At 40.9% G+C, this 23,905-nt stretch overlaps 1 protein-coding gene across 5 annotated transcripts in view; it reads left to right on the forward strand.

Moving 5' to 3' along the window:
- LOC143295939 (muscle-specific protein 300 kDa-like) overlaps window positions 1-23,905 on the forward strand; it is a 341,276-nt gene that overhangs the window by 173,263 nt on the left and 144,108 nt on the right. For all 5 annotated transcript variants that reach the window (XM_076607629.1, XM_076607632.1, XM_076607633.1 and 2 more), the window contains 4 exons: window positions 9,701-9,862; window positions 10,271-10,447; window positions 14,874-15,050; window positions 15,584-15,889. In XM_076607629.1, the coding sequence (XP_076463744.1) occupies window positions 9,701-9,862; window positions 10,271-10,447; window positions 14,874-15,050; window positions 15,584-15,889 (822 nt within the window). The remainder of the gene's footprint in view (window positions 1-9,700; window positions 9,863-10,270; window positions 10,448-14,873; window positions 15,051-15,583; window positions 15,890-23,905) is intronic.

Below are 23,905 nucleotides of genomic sequence, written 5' to 3' on the forward strand. Positions count from 1 at the left end.
CAGATGCCTGACTAGCAACGTAACCCAACGCTCTTAGGCCTTTAGGGAAAATAAAATAAAATAGATATTATAAGATGAATAAATGAATAGATAAATAAATAGATAGATAAAATAGCATCGATTGTAATGTGAATAATAGTAATGGAAATTTCTATGAATGAACAAACAAATGAATAATGTAAACACACACACACACACACACACACACACACACACACACACACACACACACACACACACTCACTCACTCACTCACTCACTCACTCACACTGACAAAATGATGAATCCAGTGATTTGTGCACAATGTGCTGTCTCTTGAAAAAGAAAGAAATCCTTTGTTTAGGGGGAAAAAATCTGACCATTTGGAATAATTTTATTTTTCAAAATAACGCAATAAATTATGCAGTTTAATACTGATTATTAGTAATATTACGGACTGACAATCACTAGTCTGGTGACAGTAGATTTTATTTCAGTATTCACTCCAGAAAAGAAGGGGCATAAAGTTAATCTTTTTCAGAAGATAATATGTAGTGTCTATTGCATCATAATCCACAAAACACTGATGCAGATCACAAGATGTATTACATTTGTATTTGATCTCCTTCCTATGTGTGCTCATTAAGTAAGACACCAGCAGGTCTTCACATTAACTGCTGTGGAGAATAGGAAATCCTTGTCCCTCTTACCACCAAATGCTGTCAGAGTTCAAATCAGTGACCTCAGACCATTGGACTGGGTCGGTGTCCAGTAACTTGGCTGTCACATGTCTTTCTGCTATGAATTGTATGGTGATACTGGCCATCCTGTGGAATGTTGGTCAAGTGGTAACATGTTGGCCAAGGAAGCAAGAGAATCTAAGTGCACTGATTCAAATCCCACAGTCGCCAGTATTTTCTCCTAAACCTACTAAACCTTCAGTAGTGGTCTGGATGCTATTGCTAGTAATTCAGATGAGACAATAAGTTGAGGTCCTGTGTGTAGCATGCACTTAGCGCATGTAAAAGAACCCATGGCAATAAAAGGTTGTTCATGGTAAAATTATATAGAAAAATTCACTTCAATGGGAAATCAGATAAAACTGCAGGCAGAAAAAATTACCAAAATATGGGTGGCACTCTCAGTATAGTGACACGATCTCCCTGGGGAGAGCAGCCTGAATTTCATAGAGAAATTACAATACAATACAGTACCTTTGGGATCCTGTTGTCCATAAATGTGAATGATATATTTCAAGAAATTGATCCAGACTTTGACACCTCATCTGCATCAGATCTGTATATGACAAAATAGACCAGACTTTGACATCCTGACGATGGCAGTTCTTACTTACATCATGAACTGGACCAACCTTTGACTTTTTGTCTGTGCCATATCTTAGAATCATAAATCAGACCAACCTTTTGACATTTCTTCTGTGTCAGATCTGAATGATTTCATGAATTTGACCAACCATGACTGCCTGTTTGCTTTAGATCATAATAACATGATAAATCAAAGATCAGTCTGCATTGGTAACTTCAGCACACAGAATGTAGTTCACAGAACTTCTCTGCATCTTGTATCAATAGCTTTGGTACACAGACCAATATAGCTCACAGAATTACTCAGCATCTTGTATCAGTAACTTTAGGTCACAGAATAACCTAGTTCACAGAATTACTCAGCATCTTGTATCAGTTACTTAGGATCACCGACCATTATAGCTCAGAGAATTACTCAGCATCTTGCAACAGCTGCCAGGACACTGGGGAGAGGAATCAAATATTATATCCTTTTTGAGTTTATCTTCTGGCATTTGTGGTAAATTCAGGAGATTTGACCCCAGAAAGATATGCCTCATGGTCCCCCAAATTACATTTGTGAAACAAAGCATTGACAGAGAGGTTCCATTGGATACAGCTGATAACCCAGTACTTGACGCTGATGTGCAAATTAGGACATTTAAGTTTCCGTTGGTGAGTCGAATATATTGGAAGATTTTCATGAAGAAAAAGGGTTGGAAAGCAAGGTTCTGATGAATGCAGAGAATTGAGAAGCTTTAACACTCAATGCAGCATGTGCAAAATGACAAAGGGAAAACAACCAAGAGGGAGTATGAAAGGTTTTGTATTGAGCAGATGATGATATCACAATACAGGCATGGTGAAGAGAAAGAAATGTGTGAAAAGACTCACAGAATAGAGGAAAATAGTGTGCAGAACACAGACTGTAAGGAACAGTGGGGGGTCTGTATGGAAATCATGAACAGTGAAGATGAGGGTCTGTATGGAAATCTTGAACAGTGAAAATGAGGGTCTGTATAGAAATCTTAAGAAGTGAAGATGAGGGTCTGTATGGGAATCTTGAGCAGTAAAGCTAAGCATGGGGGTAGGGAGATGGTGCATTGTGGGAATGCAATAGTCAGAGAGGGTTCTAGTGAAGATGGCAGAGCTCAGGACAGCAGATGGCACAGGGCCTGCACTGACCCATGTCTTTTGCTCCTTCCCTGCAGGCTGTCTTACGTCGCGTAGAATTCTTCCGCTACCCAAGATACCCACGCTACTGGGATGACTACCCGTACAGGCGCTCATACTTTTTCTGAGGAGGCACAATGCTGGAAAAGAGCACACTCGATTGACATACCAATAATGTTGGAAACAGCTGTTTTTTAATTTTCATCACAGTCTCAAGTGTGGGAACTGGAATATTTCCTGAAGAATGTGCTCAGTATTTATTACTCATCTCCTTTTTTTTGTTGTTGTCGTTGTTTCTTTTGTTTGTGACTGTTGACAAATTATTTTTGTAAGCCATTTTGTATTACAAGTCATATGCACAGCAGCACCATATACTTTGGTTTATTTATTTATTTATGTTTGTTGTTGTTGCTGTTGTTGTTGAAATTCAATGAACTATAGCCATTTTGTTTATTTTACAAAGTTCAGTTAGCTTGTAACAATAATGTATTTATAGTTAATCAGCATTTGATACTGATGAAAGGACACTGCCCTGCTTGTGCAAGATGTCATGAGATTTGGAATTGTGGACAAAATGTAAAAGTTATCATATTGGAGAAGTCTGGTTTGCATTAGTTTTTGACATTTTATGTCCAGGATAGTCCAGTCAGTTTGTTAAAAGAAATTAGCTTGTAGATTTTTGTGTGTTTTTGTTTCTATTCACAAAACAACTGTGATATGATCATATTCACTTCTACTGCATTCAGTATTAGAATTGTAATCTTAAAATTACTCAGTGTAAGGACAGATTTAAGTACAACATATTTACGTAAAATCCCAGTCATGTGTGCTACAATTTTCTTCCCCCACAGAGAAATGGGGATTTTTGTTGTTGTTACTTGTTTGCGTATTGAGAGTTTTTGATAATCTTTTAAGACTGTGATACTGGTTTACATTGGAAATGGAACTGTTGAACTGTGACATAAATTGTTACTTCTGTTTCAGTTTTTAAAAACATTCAAAGACTGTGATACTATTTACATAGAAACTTTACTTTGTGATGTGATGTGGACGTTCAAGGTTTTAATACCAGTTTCTTAAAAATGGATCTTGGGGACAGTGATAATGGTAATTTTCCAGTGAATGTTTTACATTTAGTCATAACTTAAAACAAAGATGATAGCAAGGGTTAATCTGAATGCATATGATTACATTTTTTTACGCACAACCCGCGCTTGATTTGCAAAAAAAAAAAAAAAAAAAAAAAAAAAAGCATCCCACCTGATTTGATGACGTTCTTTGAGCTGACAGTTCAGCCTTTTCTTCTGTGTGACTTAATTGTAAAACAAAGGTGGTGAACACATCTTCATAAAGTAAATAATTGGTGCTATACTTATATATCTCAGCTTTGCATTGTGTAGTGTGTGTTACAAGAGATTGGGTTTCTTATTTTAATTTTACATATATTTGTATATGTATATATATATATATATTTTTTTTTTTTACATCATATCATTTGCTCATATGTTTTTTTGTGTTTGAACCAATTATGCAAGGTATCCAGAATTGTGACGTGTACAAGAGCATTGGACATTTCAGTGTAACATTTTAGAGTTTAAAATGTTCAAAGCAGTAAAGCAGTAAGGCCAGTCAGTGAAGTTGAATTGTCGCTGTGTTCTTGCCAGTCGATGAGCCATTCACATGACAGGAGCTTGAAGAATCTCAGTTATTCAGTGGCTTGAGGGTTCTTTATTGATTTGCTTATTAATTTCAGGCAGCTTTTTGTAAGTACTTTGTTGATAGTGAAGGTTTTTCATGGGTTGATATTTGGCCATAAAATATCCTTAATATTCAGCATCCTTGAAAGGAGGCAACTGTGCACACAAGATTCTTTTATTGGCATTATTCACAATGGATTTTTTGTTGTTGGTTTGTTTCATCAGAATGAATATTACAAGTGATCACCATGTGCAGGAGAGAAACAAAGATTTGCTGAAGAGGGAGGAAGAAATGATAAATTTGTTTCAGTTATGAGATTCATCAAATCTCTTCAGGACTTCCCATGAATTTTTTTCACATACAACTTCCATGGAAAACCAGACTTTCTTATTGCCTGACACGGACCAGTATTTTGATGAGTTTCAGAATAAAGTCAAGTATGAATCATCAGATTATTGTAAAGTCTGCATTTCTATGACTCCTCTGTTGAAATGTCAGAGGACCATTGTTGTTCATATGTGAGGAAAGGATGTGTGTGTGTGTGTGTGTGTGTGTGTGTGTGTGTGTGTGTGTGTGTACACATACATATACATATGTATGTATGTGTGTGTGTGTGTGTGTGTGTGTGTATATATATATATATATATGATGTGTGTGTGTGTGTGTGTGTGTTTATTTATATGCAGGAAATGTGTACAATCATTACAACACACTATTTCAAAGTCAGGAAAGAATAATTGTTTGTAGATGAAAATAATTGATAGGATATATATAACATACATGTGATTCATTAACTGATCCATACATCACTAAAAGACCGGTTTGTAATGATGACAAGAACTAGGATTTAGTCTTCCAAGTGGTTGTCAGCTATCTGGATGATCATTAAAAGATCAGCCACTTCAGTTCTTTCTATTCAAACCTGATTGTTATGTTGTAATAACAGTGTGTTAATATAAATCGTGATGACAGTGCATTGCTTGGATGCATGTGTGGCAGAAGTGAAATGTAAATATAAGAACAACGTTCGTTGTCCATGAAATGTCTGGCTCGATACTATGGCAGTGTACACTGTGATAACAAAAAGCATGATCCCATATAATTGTGACTGTGCTAACAGCATTGTATTGGTGCATGCAGCATGGTACGGTAGAATGATGTATGCATACCATGTGCTCACAGCACCCTGTATCCATGTATGCATGACTATGCCTTGTATCTTTGTTCTGATTACCTGTTTGTAATAAATGATGTAGACGAAGCCTCACCTGCATGGCCTGTTGGTGGATGGAAGAATAAACACTGTTGTTGTAGACATGTAGCAAGTGGTGCACATTGGCAACAGGATGGTGACAGTGAAATGCTCATTGGTAAAGGCCCTCTGACTCTGGAAACACACTGAAGAAAGTTTACTTACCTGGAATCAAAAGATTGAACTGCCTAGTGTACTTCAGTGGTTTCACACCACTTTCCATAGCAAAACGTTTGTGTGAAACCACAGTGACATATACAAGTCAGTTCAACCTGAAATTTTGAGTAAGGAAACATTCTTCTGACAGGGAACAAGTTTTGCCCCCATATGCCATGACTTTTCTCTTTGCTGGAATACTTTACATCTTCTCTTTCTTTGTACTGTCAGTTCCGTCCCTGTCTCTCTGTATGTCTGTTCTTGCATTTGTCTCTGTGTGTATGTCTGTCTCCAACTAAGTTAGCTGGACGTCTGTTTTCATATGTATTTATTGTTACATATGATATGTTTTGCACTGATTGACTCGCTTGTGTAGACAAAGTGAGTTTGTATAAACACCTGGTCTGGTTTGTTGATGTGTGTGGGTGTGTGGATGTGAGTGTGTTGTAAACTTTATAAACTCTAACATTGGCATTTTTTCTCCAACTGCAAGATGTATAGGAATGAAACTTCTTAGGTTGGTTATGTGTAAGACCTTTCACAGTAAGATGACAGAGAAAGGAGGATGAGAGGTCAGTCCAGGTCATCAATTGACAAAACAGATAGAACTTGATAGAGATCACATCTGACAGCCTGTTTGTGTCAGGGTAAGTGGCCAGGATAACATACAATTTTTATAAGAAGGACGGTGAAGACATGAAGTGACAACAAATACCAAATGAAAAAAAAGAAAGCATTATTTTGTATGATCTCTCACAAGCTACCAGTTCCATCTTAAAATCTTTTTAACCAGCTCAAAATAAGGAGTGAAAGTAAAAAATAAAAATAATAAAGGAGAAATGAAACAGCATATTTTTTGTATACTTTTTTACATCAAGAAGTCAGGATAGGGGGGAAAAGTCAGTATTCATGTGTTTTTTTCCTGAAAATGAACAAAAGACACCAGCCAACCATTCCGTCTGCTAACAGGGTCAAGCGACCAACAATTCAGTTTATGATTTCAGTGAACAACCATATACGAATCTAGTACTGTGACTTGGTTAAAGAAAGGCGCACCACTTTCAGCCACTGCTGCTGTGTATTCCCCATTAGTTTGCATTCAGAGACAGGGAAACAGGCCTAGAAAAGCCAAGTTCAGACTCTGTCCCTATAACTATTGTTATTTTTTATGTACACACGACAGCAGTAGCAGAAAAAAAAGTCCAAGCACAGATAGCATTAACCCCATGACATCTGAACCTTGGTGAAATGAGGTCAGTGTGGCATCAGTTTAAAGACAGTCAGTACTTCTTTTTGTAGTTTTCAGTGATGTGATTGGTCTTGCTGAACCAAAGCAAGGTGATCCCAAGAGAGAGAAGTCCAAATGCAGAGTGGTGACAGACATTCTGACCTGTAAGATCTGTCTTTCTTCAGTGAGGTGACAGCCGTTCACAAACAGCAGCACACTATTCAGCAACAAGAGGGATGATTCAAGGGTGGACAACGACATTTGGTTCAGAACGTAGGACATAGAAGAGACAATGAGATGAGACGAAGCGAATGAACTGTGACCTTGGAATGTTTTGACACTGGAAACTAAATGAGGCTAAAGGAGACTAAAGGAATGCACTGTCCTTGGAATTCTTTGACACTGGAAAGGAAATGCGGTCAAGGGAGAATGAATAGTCAATACACTGTAACCTTCGAAGATTTTGACACTGGAAAGTAAATGAGGCTAAGGGAGACTAAACAAATGCACTGTAGCCTTGGAATATTTTGATACTGTAAACTAAATGTGGAGTGATGGCCTAGAGTTAACGCATCCGCCTCGGAAGCAAGAGAATCTGAGCATGCTGGTTTGAATCACGGCTCAGCTGCCGATATTTTCTCCCCCTCCACTAGACTTTGAGTGGTGGTCTGGACGCTAGTCATTCGGATGAGATGATAAACCGAGGTCCCGTGCACAGCATGCATTTAGCGCACATAAAAGAACCCACTGGGGCAAAAGGGTTGTTCCTGGCAAAATTCTCTAGAAAAATCCACTTTGATAGGAAAAACAAATAAAACTGCATGCAAGAAAAAAATATTTAAAAGTGGGTGGCACTGTAGTGTAGCGACATGCTGTCCCTGGGGAGAGCAGCCCGAGTTTCACACAGAGAAATCTGTTGTGACAAAAAGAAATACAAAGTACAAGTAAATGAGGCTAAGGCTGAGAAACAACTGTTACTGTAGTTGAGTCAGATGCAAACTTGAGCCATTGTTGTTTTGTCTTCCCTCCGGTTTTGCAAGCTGATGGAAGTGCTTAAAGCTGTAATGGCTGCAGTTGTGTGCCTTTGTCTCTGCGTGCCTCAGTTTCCAATCAACACAAATCATTGAACATGTGAAAAGGAAACCCTGTCAGAATAGTTCTGGTATCAGCTGTGTTCAGCCATGCTTGTTCATGATCAGCCAATATTTTTTAGATAAATTTATTTTATTTTCTAAGGAAATAATAGGTGTTAGATCAGCTTAAAAGTACACATGGACATTTGCATATGCTCCACAAAATGTACAAAACAATATAAGGCTCATCTGATTTGAGATTAATATTCTCTTGCACTTGGAAACATGTGAGCCAACCTGTGAACATAAAATACAGCAAAAGAATCAACTTTTTATTTATATATATTTTTTTTTAATCCAAATGCATCATTGAGCAGAAAAAAACCATTAATTGGAAAAAAAGTTTTACATGAAAGATGGCTTGGCACAAATTTGAAATTTGCCTTTATTTAAAACATATATTTGAATTTTTGTTTAAAAAGAACCACTAGAAACAGGTGTGTGAGAACTGAAATATCAGAGTACTGGACTTATGTTCCATAGTTCTTTGAGGTCTATGGTCCAAACCCAAGGTTGGATGGAGGGTGAAGACAATTCCAGTCTCCCTTGCCAACATAATTATACCTGCTGGTGTCCTACACCCTGTCATGGGAAGATGCATGCACAAGATCACATATGATACACTCATCAAATATTCTGGAATCCACATCAGTGTTTAGTGGTTGATGGCAACACATAAGCAGGCAGCATCTAGCCACCCCTGAAAAATGGAGTTTTGCTGCTAAACTGGATGTGTATATTCATTCAAAATGGAAAAGTGAGTTGAACTCAGAAAAAGAAGAGAAAAAAAAACAACAACTGCGAGTGCTGTTTCATCAATAAAACAGGACGTACACCTTCTTCACAACAAAAGCTTCCTTTGCGAGAGTGCAGCCATGAATATGAAGACAAAATATTTACAGTAACAGTACACTTTCCTGTTAACAGTTTATATTCATGCACATGTTCAGATACCACTCTCAGAAATACACACACAGAAACATGCTATCATGTATACATTCAGCTGTGAAAAAATGTGCACACATACATACACACATGCACCACACACACACACACAAACACACTCACACATACACACACACACGTGTGCATGTCTGCACCACACACACACACAAACACACTCACACATACACACACACACGTGTGCATGTTTCCAGACACTCGCACTTATATAAATTCACTTTGCACACACATTTTGCACTCAAATACACACACACACACACACACACACACGCCTACCTACACCTCCCCCGCCCCCACACACATATACCAGCCCCCCCCCCACCCCACCCCCCAACTCCCACAGGCACTCTCTCTCTCTCTCTCTGTTACACGATATATCCCACCTGCTTTTTATAGATATCCCAGTCAGTTTCGTTTAAGTCTACTTCTAGCATCTGAAAAAGAAAGCGTCATAAGGAATTTGTCAATATACTTGTACAAGGCATTGCATTTCAGATCTGTTGCAACTTCATGATTTTCTTCAGTGACTGTGCTTGTTTATGTATTGTACCCCTTCATGAGGGGCAATGGCCTTTATATGAATAAAACATCCGTATCCGTATCTCTGTTACACACACACACACACACACACACACACAAGCGAACACACACACACACACACCTGAACCCCCCCGCCCACACACACACACACACACACACACTCCCCTGGTTCCCCCCCCCACACACACCCCTACCCCTCCCACACTCACACACACACACATACATAGAGACAAAACCATGAATGATGAACTGTCGGAGACTGTGGGTGTGCTAGGACCGGCTGAATGAGATCCTGGGCAAGTGGCAGCAGTACAAGGATCTGTTGGACAGCACCAACACCTACCTGACCCACACCTTCCCTGCCTGGCTGCGTGATGCCCAGGCACACCCCCCTGACTCCCTGCAACATGCCCACCAACACAGGGAGGCTGCACAGGTCAGTGCATCAGTGAGAGAATGGGTTTTGTGTGCAGTTACTGGTGTGTTTTAACTGCATCTTTTCATGTTGAGTGGGGTTAGCTTTATGTGCAAGAGAGTGAGAGAGAGAAGGAGAGAGAGAGTGTGTTGTTTTTTTGGGTTTTTTTGTGGGGTGGGAGAAGGTGTGTGTGGGGGGTTTCACCATCACCATCACCATCATTATTATTAGTGTATGATAGTTGTGTCCAACAATGAACAGCAGAGGTGGCAACCGCTGTCCTAGATCCTAACTGCATCTAGGCTAGAACTTGATTAAAGTGGAGAGTTTCTTGCCCAAGCTGTACATCCCCACTGTCTTGGCCTACTTAGAGCTTGTGTCAATCTGTGCTGCTGTGGCTTTAATCAGCATGAAGTATGGGTTGTGCAGGGAGAACTGGAGAAGCTGCATCACATGAGGGAGGAGCTGCAGCAAGTTGCGCAGCGCTGCGACACCATGGGCAGCACGGAGAGTCTGGACAAGCTGGACACGTCCACAGAGTCCTCCTCCCCTCTGGCACAGTTGGCTGAACAGGTCCATGACAGCCTCACTGACTGCATCCATCAGGTGGGTTGTTACTTTTTGTTGTCATCTTTTCCCCACCTCTCCCCTTTCTTTTCCATTGGCAGAATGGGTCAGGCATTGGACTTCTGATCCTGTGATAGGGTTCAAGGTTTTTTGTTTCAGTATGGTGTTTTGTCTTTAGGAAAAGGCAGTTTACTCTTGATTTCCCTCAGTCGGTCCAGTTATGAACGGGTACCAGACTTTGGTTTGGGTGGGGTTGAAATGGCTGAAGGACAGGATTGCCTTAAACATTGTGGATATGAATTCACTGCCCTGCTGGTCGTAAAAGGCTATGGGACATTAAACCTTTTTCTTCCTTTTTTTATGTTTCTTTTCTCCTTTCAGTTTTCCCAGTTCTATTGTTCTTTGGCCATCCTTTGTTGTTGTTTTTTGTTGTTTGTTGAAAATGTTGAATGAGGAGAGGAGAGTGGAGTAAGGAGAATGTGTGTTTGTGTGTGCTCTTATGATCCATTGATGACTGGTTTTTATTTCCGTAGTGTACCTTGTTCTTTGCTTCCTTAGTATACCAGTTTCTTTTGCATTTGTTTCCTTTAGTATATATATATATATATATATATATATATATATATATATATAGTGGGGGAAATGGGAGGAGGAGGGCGGCTTCAGCTTTGGGTCTCTGCTCCTCATCCCTGTCCACTTTCTCTTTCCTCAAGTGTCAGTCTCTAGATTTCCAAAATACTGACATATATATGTCTTGATTTCTGTCACCAGCAGACTCGTCTGTTTTCAGAATGCAAATGTACGAGTAATGCTCTTTGGCTATTCAGTACCCTTCTTTGATCATTCAAAGTGCACAATCAGCTGTCACTCGTTCATCCACAGTGGCATTGATCAGTGTCAGTCAGCTGAGCAGACATGAGTCAGTACAGTAACAGTTAATCCCTTTCAGAAGCTGGAACAGCGCTGTTCAGGGAACAGGCAGTGATAAACAGGGGCAGATTAATGAGCTTCCCAAACACCAGGGCCACAAAGGACCGCCAATCAAATGGTGATTTGGTCACACTGCAGCTTACATCTGAACACAGCATGGCAGGCTGTAAAAAGGACATGAAATCTTGGGAGGGGAGGGGGGGAATAGGGGGGTGAGAGAGCTAGCCCACATATTTACTGGGTTTTGTTGGTTTTCTTTTTGGGGGGGGGTGGGTGGGGGGGGGGGTTGTCAGGTTTTTTTTGCCGAGATATCAGCTTGATTGTTTGCCATAGCTGTGTGATGTTTGAGGTATTGCCAGCACCTCACAGTGTGGGTGGCTGGTCAGGACAGACGGGTTTTCATGTGTGGTGTTTTTGCCCAGCTGGTGGTTGGTAATACAGGGGTATCTACAGTCCTCCAAGTACCATTCCAGTTCATTGGTATCAATGTAGCCGGAAAGAATGTGGTCACTGTACATTGACAGATGTGAGGGAGGGGTGTAAGTTGTATTGTGGAGAAAGGGATACACCTGAGAGTGAAGGAACTGAGACAGGGTTAGTGGACCATGCCTTCCTCGGCATCATGTTGCACCGTACACCAAGAGAACTGAGGACGGATTTACAGGCAATGCCTTCTTCATTTCCCATTCCAGTAAGACTTCCTTTTTTTCCTTTTGGTTCTCACGGGATAGACAGTCAGAAATTTGGGGAGCAACAGGCCTTGAGAAAAATGCAGCATGTCTATGTTTTTTTGATGTTTACGGTCTTTCATATCTATGTAGTTGCCTTTTTTTGTCTTTTCTTATCAATATTTGCTTTATAATTGACAGAGTTTATTATATTTCTTTTTCTTTCATTCATTTTGTTGTTGTTGTCACCATCTACAAGTGAATAAAATATGAAGAGAAAAAACTTATTTCTGATCATCAGAAACTATGGATTCCAACACCATGAGCTCAGCTTGAAGACCCGCAAAAAAACCTATGTAAAAAAGAAGTGTGTCTTCAGCTTTTCCTTTTCGGGTTCGAAATAAACAGACCGCCAGGCCACAAACACAGCTATAAGTTTGCATAAGTACATTTTTTATGTCGCCCTAACATCAGAATAAAAAATCTACTGAAAAATTTCTCAGCTTAGGGAGTTTCAGAGAATAATTCTGCGTTGGCCTACTTCCGAATTTGAAATTCGCACTGTCAGTCAGAAGAACGGAGGTCTACCAATCCAGTTACGCTTCACGCTTCACGCAGGTTCTAAGTTTAGCAGCCACCATTAGTGTGAAGTAAACACACTGACAACAAAAACCCTGCCAGCCAGGTCACCTGGCCGCTGATGTCTGGAATTTCAGTTTGTCTGTGCGAGAAAGAATGAGAGGGAGTGAACAAGTGAGTGTTTGTGTGTGTGTGTGTGTGTGATAGCCAGGGACAAACAGACGAAGAACATGTATTCAAGTTATTAAAATTGATAACAAAATGTGGCATTCGTCATTTGAAATGGAGAAATCCGCTCACAATCTATCAGTCAAAAAAAGAAAAGAAAAGAAAAGAAAACTATAGTACTGTCTCTCAGTAAAAACAAAAAAACAAAAACAAAAAAACACACGAAAAAACAGAAACTTGCGGTATTCAGCTTTTTATTTGAAGTAATCCACTAATGTTTTATAACCGGACAGTAAAATAAAGTAAAAATGTATATTTGCCTGAAAAAAGTTTCAGTTATAGATATTGCAGAATCAACAGGCAACATAATACAGCAATATTGCTCTTCTCAAATCAGCACAGAGAGAGGGGGGCACAGGAGCTTGGGTTATGACCGTTGTTTGAACTGTTATGAGGTGTAGTGTGTGTTGGTGAGAGTAAACAGTGGCACTGGGACACAGCTGTTCAGTGTAAGCAATATCAACAGACCAGACTCCTTTCCCATGTCTTGCAGCCAGAAACAGGTTCCCCAAACTCAGTATAGCCTATCAGTGAAGCTAGAGCAGGAGTGGTCAGGGAAAAAACTGTCCAACCGCAAGCCTGCATTTTAATTAATGTCCGGGGGATTTTTCGCTAGTGCTTTGCAGGCCTTTAAGACTATTGCACAGATGCTTTATGTAGGCATCCCATTTTCTAATCCCATTTTCTAAACATCTCACACCCTCACCCTATCCTCTGCAAAATGATACATTTATATCCTCAGAATGGTGTCAGTAGGTTTTGGTCTTTCTTCATATCACCGAAGTAAGTTCAGTGCCTTCTGTTTGCTACAGTTGCAAGCATACTTAAATACAGTCAGCTACTTTTCAAACAGAATGAATAAGCCTGTGGAAATGCTTTTAGGCAGCAGTGTTTCCCAAAGAGTATGCAGAGAATTCTGGATTTCGAATCAGTTCCATGCATTGGTTATTTAGCTGACTTTGGGCAGTCTTCTTCATCCTTCTGTTCTTATTCTTCTTCTCCATCAACTCTGTGAAGAGTCATTGAGGCGCTGCATAGAAGAACTGTTCACCAAATTCCTCCAGATCTGTCGGTTGTGTGTCAAAGCCTGGGTCTCTGCAAATGGTTTTCCTGTCCATTCTGCAATGTTGCCAATCCATTGTTGTTTTGTTTTTGTTTTTCTCCATCTCCCTCCCTCAACAGTTCCTTGGAGAATTGTTTCATCAAGGCCATTGGATCTGGGCAGTGGCTATTATGCAGAGCATCCATGTCTGTGGCAACGGCTATAATGCAGAGCATCCATGTCTGGCAGTGGCTGTAATGCAGAGCATCCATGTCTGTGGCAGTGGCTGTTATGCAGAGCATCCATGTCTGGCAGTGGCTGTAATGCAGAGCATCCATGTCTGTGGCAACGGCTGTAATGCAGAGCATCCATGTCTGTGGCAGTGGCTGTTATGCAGAGCATCCATGTCTGGCAGTGGCTGTAATGCAGAGCATCCATGTCTGTGGCAGTGGCTGTAATGCAGAGCATCCATGTCTGTGGCAGTGGCTGTTATGCAGAGCATCCATGTCTGGCAGTGGCTGTTATGCAGAGCATCCATGTCTGTGGCAACGGCTGTAATGCAGAGCATCCATGTCTGTGGCAGTGGCTGTAATGCAGAGCATCCATGTCTGTGGCAGTGGCTATAATGCAGAGCATCCATGTCTGGCAGTGGCTGTAATGCAGAGCATCCATGTCTGTGGCAGTGGCTGTAATGCAGAGCATCCATGTCTGTGGCAGTGGCTATAATGCAGAGCATCCATGTCTGGCAGTGGCTATAATGCAGAGCATCCATGTCTGTGGCAGTGGCTATAATGCAGAGCATCCATGTCTGGCAGTGGCTATAATGCAGAGCATCCATGTCTGTGGCAGTAGCTGTAATGCAGAGCATCTATGTCTGTGGCAGTGGCTATAATGCAGAACATCCATGTCTGTGGCAGTGGCTATAATGCAGAGCATCCATGTCTGTGGCAGATGGCTATAATATAGAGCATCCATGTCTAGCAGTGGCTATAATGCAGAGCATCCATGTCTGTGGCAGTTGGAGCAGCGGCTGGAGCGGCTGCGGGACACCATAAGGCAGTGGGAAAATGTAGACCGGGCACGGAATGAGCTTCACAACTGGCTGCAAGGTCGGCAGGAAGAGCTGACCGACATTGAGAACAGCCCTGCCAAGCTCCATGCTGAGGCAGCAGACCTCGACATCCAGAAATTACAGGTGAGGATTGTTGATAATAATAATTGTTAATGAGATGTGTTGACAACAATAATAATAATGATAATTATCTTTTATGTATATATTTCTTTTATTTTTTCATTTTCATATTATTTATTATTATTATTTATTTGTTTGTTTATGTATGTGACTCATTTTATTTTTCCTCAAAGCCTGACTAAGCATGTTGGGTTATGCTGCTGGTCAGGCATCTGTTTAACAGATGTGGTGTAGAGGGTATATGGATTTGTCGGAACACAGTTACGCCTTCTTGGACTTCTGATCTAGTGTGCCTGGTTTCGGCATGGTGTTGTGTCCATGGGGAAAGGCACTTTTCTCCAATTTTCCTCACACCGGTTGAAGGAAAGGCTTGTGAATAATACAAGAGTTACCGCTAATTTGAAAACAAAATAATGATTAAACATAACTGTTTAATGATGTAATATTATCTTTGATTCTTTTCCCATTGGATGCACACACAAAAAATGCATTTTTAAGTTGTTTTTCAGCTTCACAACCTTTTTTTTCCCCTGCAGCGGTTCCGCGAAGATGTGAGGTCCCGCGGCCCAGCCATCGAGGACCTGCTGATGCAGTACCGAACCCTGACCCAGCACAACCCCTCACTGGCAGACCCCCTGGTGATGGGGCTGAGGGAGGACTGGCAGGGTCTGCTGGCCCAGGCAGACGCCCTCCTGGCAGCGCGGCAAGAGGCCCAGCGGTCGGCACGCGAGCTGCAGTCCCTGCAGGCCTCTGTGGACCAGGACCTGGAGGACTACGCCCGAGAGCTGGAGCGCATCGACAAGGAGGAGAGCACCATGCAGGAGAAGGGCGTACAGATGCAGGTAAGTGGTAGTGGTGTGTTGTGTGTGAGTGTGGTGGTTGCTGCCAGGTTTTGTTTGTCGTTTGTTGCAGAGTCTATTCGCTTTTTTATTACTTTTTCTTCATTTTTTCTTTTTTGTTATTGTTGTCAAAAGTTTGTGGAGCCACTAACATCTTCCAGGCATGTGTTTAAAAAAGATTTTTTTTTTTTTTCTTTTACAAGAGTTACTGTTAATTTTTGAAAACAAAATAATGATTAAATGTAAATTGATTAATGATGAAATTTTATCTTTCATTTATTTCCCATTGGATGCAGAAATGCATTTTTGATTTGTTTTTGTTCTTTTTTGATTATTTTTTTTTATTGTTATTGTTTTGTGTTACCAAACAATTTCAAGGAAAATACAATGCAGCAGTAACACCAAAATGTTAAGCACAGCATGCAGAAACCCGTGGAAAATATTTTTGCAGTAGTTTTTGCACAGAGAAAATATTTCGAAGAATTATTCACAATCATGCCTGGATGTGTGTGCCTGTGTGCTGCAAAAGAGATGCATTTGTAGTGCAGATTCAGTCTCGTTTATTTGTGTTTTTTTGTTTGTTTTTTGTTTGTTTGTTTTTTGTAGGCTACCTCATGACAGTGCTGTCTGCTGCTTCTAACCATTCAGATTATCAAACTTCTTTTTCGGTGTTCTTACAGGGAAATGATGAAACAGTGTCCTGTTTTTAGTTGAAACTGTTTGTGAGGAAACTGTGCTTTTGTTTTTTCTAAAATGTTTGTTTGTTTGTTTGTTTTTTATGTGATTACCAGTTTAGTTTCGACATCCCCCTTTCAGCTCCAGAAATTTGAATAGAGAATAAAGTAATAAAAACTGCACAAAGGTTCATTTAAAGCAACAGGTATTTCGAGTTGTTTTTAATTGCTGTCTTTCTCTCTATGTCTGATACGGTGATAATCTTCATTATGAGGTGTTTCATACAATTACTTTCCATAATGCAGCTGAAAACTATGGTAAATGACATGATGTGGAATTTGACTGTTAGTTTATGTGTTTAGATATAGTGCAGGCACATACACACAAACACACACACTCAGACACACACACACACACACACTCTCTCTCTCTCTCTCTCTCATCATTGGTGTGTTGAAAATGAATCACAATGACAGTACAGTAAGATCACTGCCGATGTACATTGCTGAAGCCTATAATGTTTGAAAGAAGAGTAATTCATGTCACTAGTTTAATTACGTTTATGCAGAAAATGGATGGTTGAGTGTTTGTTAGTTTATTTGACTCCAAAGGTTTCTTTTCTGTTCTATTTTGTTTCATCATTTTCATCATTATTGTTCAGATTGCACCACCATGTCACTAGAGCTGTATAGCTAATGACATTAAACCTTTCAGTATTCTCTCTCTCTCTCTCTCTCTCTCTCTCTCTCTCTCTCTCTCATTCCTTTGATGGTAAAAGTAAAAGAAAGAGTTAAAGGAAAAAAAATGAAAAAGTGGACAGTAGCAGCAGGCAGATACTGGTGGTAGTGTTTTGTTTTCAAGCTTGTGACTCGGATATCACTGATTCAGGTTGTTTCTTGGAGGCTTCACACTGTGCAATGTCCTACTGATTTTCTTGTTATTAAATGAATACAGATCTTTCTGATCATCTCAGATGGACTAGCCTCCTCCTGTTCTGTTTCCATGCACTGCAGAAAAACTTTGTCATTAGGTGTTGCTTATGTGAACAGAGAATGAAGTTATGAAATTGTGTGTATGTGTGTGTGTGTGTGTGTGTGTGTGTGTGTGTGTGTGTGTGTGTGTGTGTGTGAATATGAGTGCTTGTAAATGTGTGTGTTTGGAGAGAAGGGGGTTATGAAGGCATATGCATGTGTGGTAAGTATTACATAATTATATGTAACAAAAGATCAGTAGAGAAGGATAACTTTTATGTCAGTTTGAGAAAGACTTTTCAGATGTGCTTAAAATGAAATTGATGATGAGGGAGGGGTTAGGAGTACATGAATATTAACTCATTGATGACTGCAAGTGGGAATCTCTTGAAATCTTTCAGATTTATTTTTTGCTGCACAAATAAAGTTTGTAGATATTAGGGCTAGCTCTCAAGTGCTCACAGTTTCTCAATTGATAGCAAAGTAATTTGACAGTTACATATTTGGGAAGTATTATGATGGTTAGCATAATACTACTTATTGTCCTGTACGTAGAGAAATCTTATTCTGCACCACTGCGCTGTGATTTGTTTTTGGTGCTCCTTGTGACTGACAACCATGCTGCACAGAGAAGAGTCCCCGCATGCACATTTCTCCAAACTTGTTCACTCTTAACACAGAGTGTTTCGGTTTTTGGTTTTTCTTTTTCTCGTTTTTTTCCTGGTAATTAACAAAAGGCTTAAGAATGCACAGATTAGTTTATAGAGCTAGTGTTTGACTTTGATGTCTTGCTTCTGATTCCAGACAAATCTGTTTTTCATAGTTATTACAATGTGTGAATTATTTGCATTTTTCATACATTTTCTGCAAACAATTCAAGATGTAAATGACATATGTAGGACAGGACTGCTGCTTAAAGGAGACTAAATGTTGTGTAAAGCCTGACATAGTCATAATGTTTAATGTGCTCTTTTGATTTGATGTCCTCCGTAGCTTTCAGTTCGAGTTTTCAGTAGCACAATCTGATGATCCTAAATTATTTTAACTTGATGAGCTTATCTTAAGTGTCACTCAGTTTTTCAAAAGTCAAACCAGTTGTGACAAGATGACTTATGTACCAATCTGACTGGTCAGGACGGGATTGAAATGGTGATTGGCTCATGAAGTGGCGGATTAGAACCAATGATCATGACGCGCGTGATAAAGAGAGGATGACATCAACAGATATGTCAGGGAAGAGGCGGAGCTTTAAGGAAGAGGCAGGACTGTGCTTTGGGTGAATGGTGATCGGTCAGATGGTTGTCATTGTTTGGGTGAAAGAGTCACATGGTTATGATTGGTTGGGTGAAAGTGTCACATGGTTATGATTGGTTGGGTGAAAGAGTCACATGGTTGTGATTGGTTGGGTGAAAGAGTCACATGGTTGTGATTGGTTGGGTGAAAGTATCACACGGTTGTGATTGGTTAGGTGAAAGTGTCACATGGTTGTGATTGGTTGGGTGAAAGTATCACATGGTTGTGATCGGTGGGGTTGTGTTTTGTGGTTGTGAAGTGAATGGGAAGGGACAAAGGGGCAGCGCTTTGATTGAGGCGGAGTCAAGAGAGCGTTGAGTAGAAGAGAAAATGGAAGATCAGGAGGCATAGTTGGTTCAAGATGGTTGTCTGGAAATGGAGGTAGGGGTTAGTGTATGTGTGTGATGGAGGATTTATATGATGTTCAGCAGCAGCTTGCTTCTTCCATCAATGTTGTGCGACATATCTTTCTTTCTTCTTTTTTTTCCCATTGTAAACAAACAAACAAACAAAAAATGATGAGAAGTGATGCCATCATTAATTCAGTAACGCTTCTCACAGTAAAAAGCCTCCAAGAACAGCTGGTTTGGTGAGCAATGACAATGTAACCCACAGGCGTTTGAAATAGTTCGTTGGTCTAATTCTTCGTCTGTTACTGTCATGTACTGAGTCTGTCACCGTCCGTAACAATTCGACTTCTGTCTGTGCAGTATTGTCTTTAAAACGTCAGTAATGTATGTAATATTTATTATGTATATAAAGTTAGTAGGCACTCTTGTCTTGTCTTGTGCAGCAAGGTTTTGTTTGTTTGTTTCTGTTTCGTCACAGCTCCCGATTATTGTCAGTTTATGCATGCCCATAATGTATGGAACTGTCTTTCTCTCAGCTGTCCTTTTCGCCGTGTGTTCGTGGCGCTTTTGAATTCTCCATTTCGTTTGTGTTGTGTTTCTGTAACCTGGACAAAATGTGATGTACACGTTGACTATGTTTTCTCTTTGAGTGTATGTGGTTGTGTTGGTGGTGGTTGAACGTTGTTGTCGTTGTTGTTTTGTGTACAGTGTTGGTGTTTTGTTCGATGGTGATAGTAATTATTGATGCTTTGATGCTTACTCCGAAACTGGTTGACACCAAAATAGGGGGCGTGGGGGGTGGGGGGGGGGGGAGAGAGTTTTATTTCATTATATTTTATTTTTACCCGTGGACGTTCTTGGTCATTTATTTCCCAAATACGCGAACGACGTACTGAACTCGATCATTGTTCAGATTGAAAACCGAAGTCCAGAATGATCATTGTTCAGATTGAAAACCGAAGTCCAGAATGTGATGAGTATGGAAAAAATGACCACCTCAGATTCTTCATGCTTTTGAGAATGTGATGTTGGCACGTGTTTGCGCCATTGTCTGGTGTTCATTTATCAGTTGCAAACGCGCGCGCGCGCGCGTGTGTGTGAACAGGGCGGAATCTGAGGAAAAAGAACGGTGCTGGTGTTGCACTATCCGTTTTCAAGACCGAAAAATGTTGGTACTTTTCCCATTAAAACATCAGCGGAATACGACTGGCAGGGGAAAGAACAACTGAACAGAGTGTGACTGGGACTCAAGTGACACAATGAAAACATGCGTGAAGGTGTGCGAGCGCTTGCGCTTGATTGCGTGCGTATGAATGTGTGCATGTTTACTTGCATACGTGCGTACTGTGTGTGTGTGTGTGTGTTTACGCTTGCGTGAGTGCGAGCTTGTATGTGTTTTGCGCGCGCGCGTGTGTGTGTGTGCAGTGTAGGATGAGACTGGTTGGTTGCATGATGCCTTTTTCTTTGGTTTGTTTCTAAGATTTATGATAGCCACACAAGGTATCCTCTAACACAGGCCATGGTGAAGCATTTGTCCTGCTTCTATCCGCCATTCCAGTTTCGCTTGTTCAGCCTCTCTCGAGCTTTCGCTCTCTCAAACACACACACATACACACACACACACACCACACTACACTACACTACACTACACTACACTACACTACACTACACTACACACACACACACACACACACACACACACACACACACACACACACACACACACACTTTTCACCACATGAGTACGAGGTTAAAACGTCATTAGACACGGTGAAATATTGTGAGCGCACTTTACAGAAATGATATGCATCCCTAAAAAATTCAGTTTACTGACACACACATATTTCAACCCTAAAGAAAACCAATTCACACACACACACACACACACACACACACACACACACACACCACGCGCGCGGAGAGAGTTCACCAGCAGACGGCAGTAAAACCACAGAACATCAACATTGAATTCTGTCCAAAGGAACCGGCGCGTTCTCCCCTGCACTGCAAAATTCACGTGTCAAATGGACCACACACAACCAAACTGACCGTTCGGTGACGACAGCCTAATGGGTGGTGGTAATCAGCTTACCGCACCTTGCTGCATGGGCTGTTAACTCTCTTTTGTCAGACACAGTCCTCCTCCACCCCTCCCTCCCCTTCCCCACCCCGTTTCCTTGCCTGTGGGCAGAGTTGACAGAAGCATTGACCCTTCAATCTGTAGTTCTATGAGGTTGTTAGTGTCTGTGACAAAAGAAAACTTTGGTTCTGTTTATGAGACTTTTTGTGGATAGGACAGTGGGGAGTTGTAGAGTGGGCAGTAAGACGCTTACTGTGAAAACATGCATCCAACAGAATAAAACGGAAAGCAAAACTAGTTCGAATTGTTTATTTCAAAACTGACCCTTCATAAAGCCTACACGTGGACTGACAGAAAACTCATGTTTTTGTGTCTATTTTGTTTCAATGTTTTCAGCGTCTTTCAATCAGTGGGTATTATAATCGATCCAGAACTTGAAAGATGCTAAGTAAACCTTGATCGGATCTGCCTCCCATTCCATTCAAAGTTCCTGCTCTCCCAAACCACAGACATAGGGCTTTAACTCCCACGACACACCTGCCGAGCACAACTTCTTGGGATCGTGTAGCTGTCGAACTCGACAACCCCGTCAGCCACACTTATGCTCTCCACTTACCTACCCAGATTATACCGACCCACTCGCGTTAAATCCACCGGCGGCTTTGCAACCGAGCTCTTGTCATTCGTATGGCTTACCTACCAACGTGTGGAGAGGTTTGATCGCTGTGAGTTTCCAACGCAGCTGACGACCTCGTAAAACACTGCTGTGCATAAAGAACCCAAACGCTCAGAGAGAAGTGGGTTCTAGACCACAGACAAAGCCAAACCGTGCACATCTGTGGGTCCCCCGTAAGTCAGCCGAATTGTCGCGGTTGGTCTTTGATCCCAACTATTGTTTGGCTTACTTTCGTGTCCGCGGATTGTTTTACACACGGCCCTGTCGCCCCTGGCAGATTGTTTGTTCTTCCAAAAGCCTGGGATGAAAGGATGATGCGGCAGCGTTGACCCACGTGTGTGACTGAACCTTCGTGACTTCACAGTGTTGTCACAGACTTCCTGGGGGCATAAGCCCCATGTGACATTGAATCCAGTGTAAGTATTAATCTTATTCAATGTTCCTTGTGGCACTGTTATGCTACTGTTCTCTTCGCTTCTTCTTTTCTTTGTGGTAGGTAGGAAGAGGGCAGTCGTTTGGTTTGGGTGCTCATTGCATGGTGATGGTGGTTTGTTTGGAAATCTGTTGTCTTCTCTTTTGCATCATCAATGGCTTTCTTCCCCCCATGGATATGTTCACATGCATGAGTGAACAGACTGTGCTTTGTGTGTTGCTGCCAAGTCTTCCAACCCTCGTTTGATTGTTTCTCATGTTGCCCTCTTTGGTCATGTCAGAGAGGTAACCGTGTGCTTCTGTCTCTGGTGTTCTGTATATTAATGTTATTGGGCCAACTGCAGTTCTTTCCCGTGTCTATACCACCGGTTTCTTGACCTATTCTCTTTTCCGCCTTCCCCAGAGACCATGCAAACCCTTCTTTACTTGGCTTTGGGTGTGGTGTACCATACGTCTTCCTGTGTTTTCAAGGGGTTCCCCGTTGTTTCTGCTGCTTTTTTTCTGCATGGGTCAAAGGTGTATTCTCATTTAATAAAAATAACCTTTAACTCATACCCTGTTTACTTGCATGTGCATGTGCGACTGTACTGAGTGCATACTCTCCGAAATGTTGTTATATATCTGCGTGCCCGCGCATGTGTATGTATTCCCTCTTTGGTGTTGTTACTTTAATGTATTTGATGTGGGTGTATTAACTGGCTGCTGTTAACCAAACTGACCATGTCCGGTCAGGTTTGTTCCCTTTGTGGCCTGCTTACGGTTGCTTTTCTTCCTTTTCCCCCACTTTCTTTCTTTCTTTCTTTCCCCCCTTCCTTCTTGATCTTTGTTGGGTGGTGGTTTTCGTTCCTTTTCTTTTCTTTGTCTTCTTTGAAATTCCTTCTTTCCTTTTTGAGCTTTCTCTTTATCGGTGACGGTGTTTTTCTGAGATTTTTCATCATCTGTTCCTTTATTTTTCATTTTATTTACTCTCTCTCTCTCTCTCTCTCTCTCTCTCTCTCTCTCTCTCTCTCTCTCTCTCTCTCTCTCTTTCTCACACACACACATACAAAAAATTGATTCTGCGTGCATTAGGAATACTGGAGAGAGAGACGCACACTCAGATTACTTAATGCTCCAGAACATATACCCATGTGATGGAGGTGAGGAAACTTGAACAGAATGCGGCTCTTAAAACCAGTCAAACAACACAGGATATTGTGAAAGGGGTGGTTGAAACAACGTTAATCAAGTGACTCGCGTCTCGCTCGGTCAAAAACAGTCAACTTCTGTTAATACATTGGTTATTATTGCACATGTAAACAGTGTAGAAAGGAAAAAGTGGGTAAGTTCAAGAATACCTTTACATATTAATTTGAAGATCGTTTTAACAGGACTTTATTGCATTACTTTTTCCGAAGGGTGGGATATACGGTCTTTTTATTCAAGGGTATGAGGGCTTAATGGACATGAAAGGGAAATAGTATTGAAAATAAAATAAAAACCCTCTCAGATCTTCCTCGAGAACCTTTTGAATATGACACTCCCAAAGATGTTCAACGTATT

This window comes from Babylonia areolata, chromosome 21, assembly GCF_041734735.1.
Source record: "Babylonia areolata isolate BAREFJ2019XMU chromosome 21, ASM4173473v1, whole genome shotgun sequence".
NCBI lineage: Eukaryota > Metazoa > Mollusca > Gastropoda > Neogastropoda > Buccinidae > Babylonia > Babylonia areolata.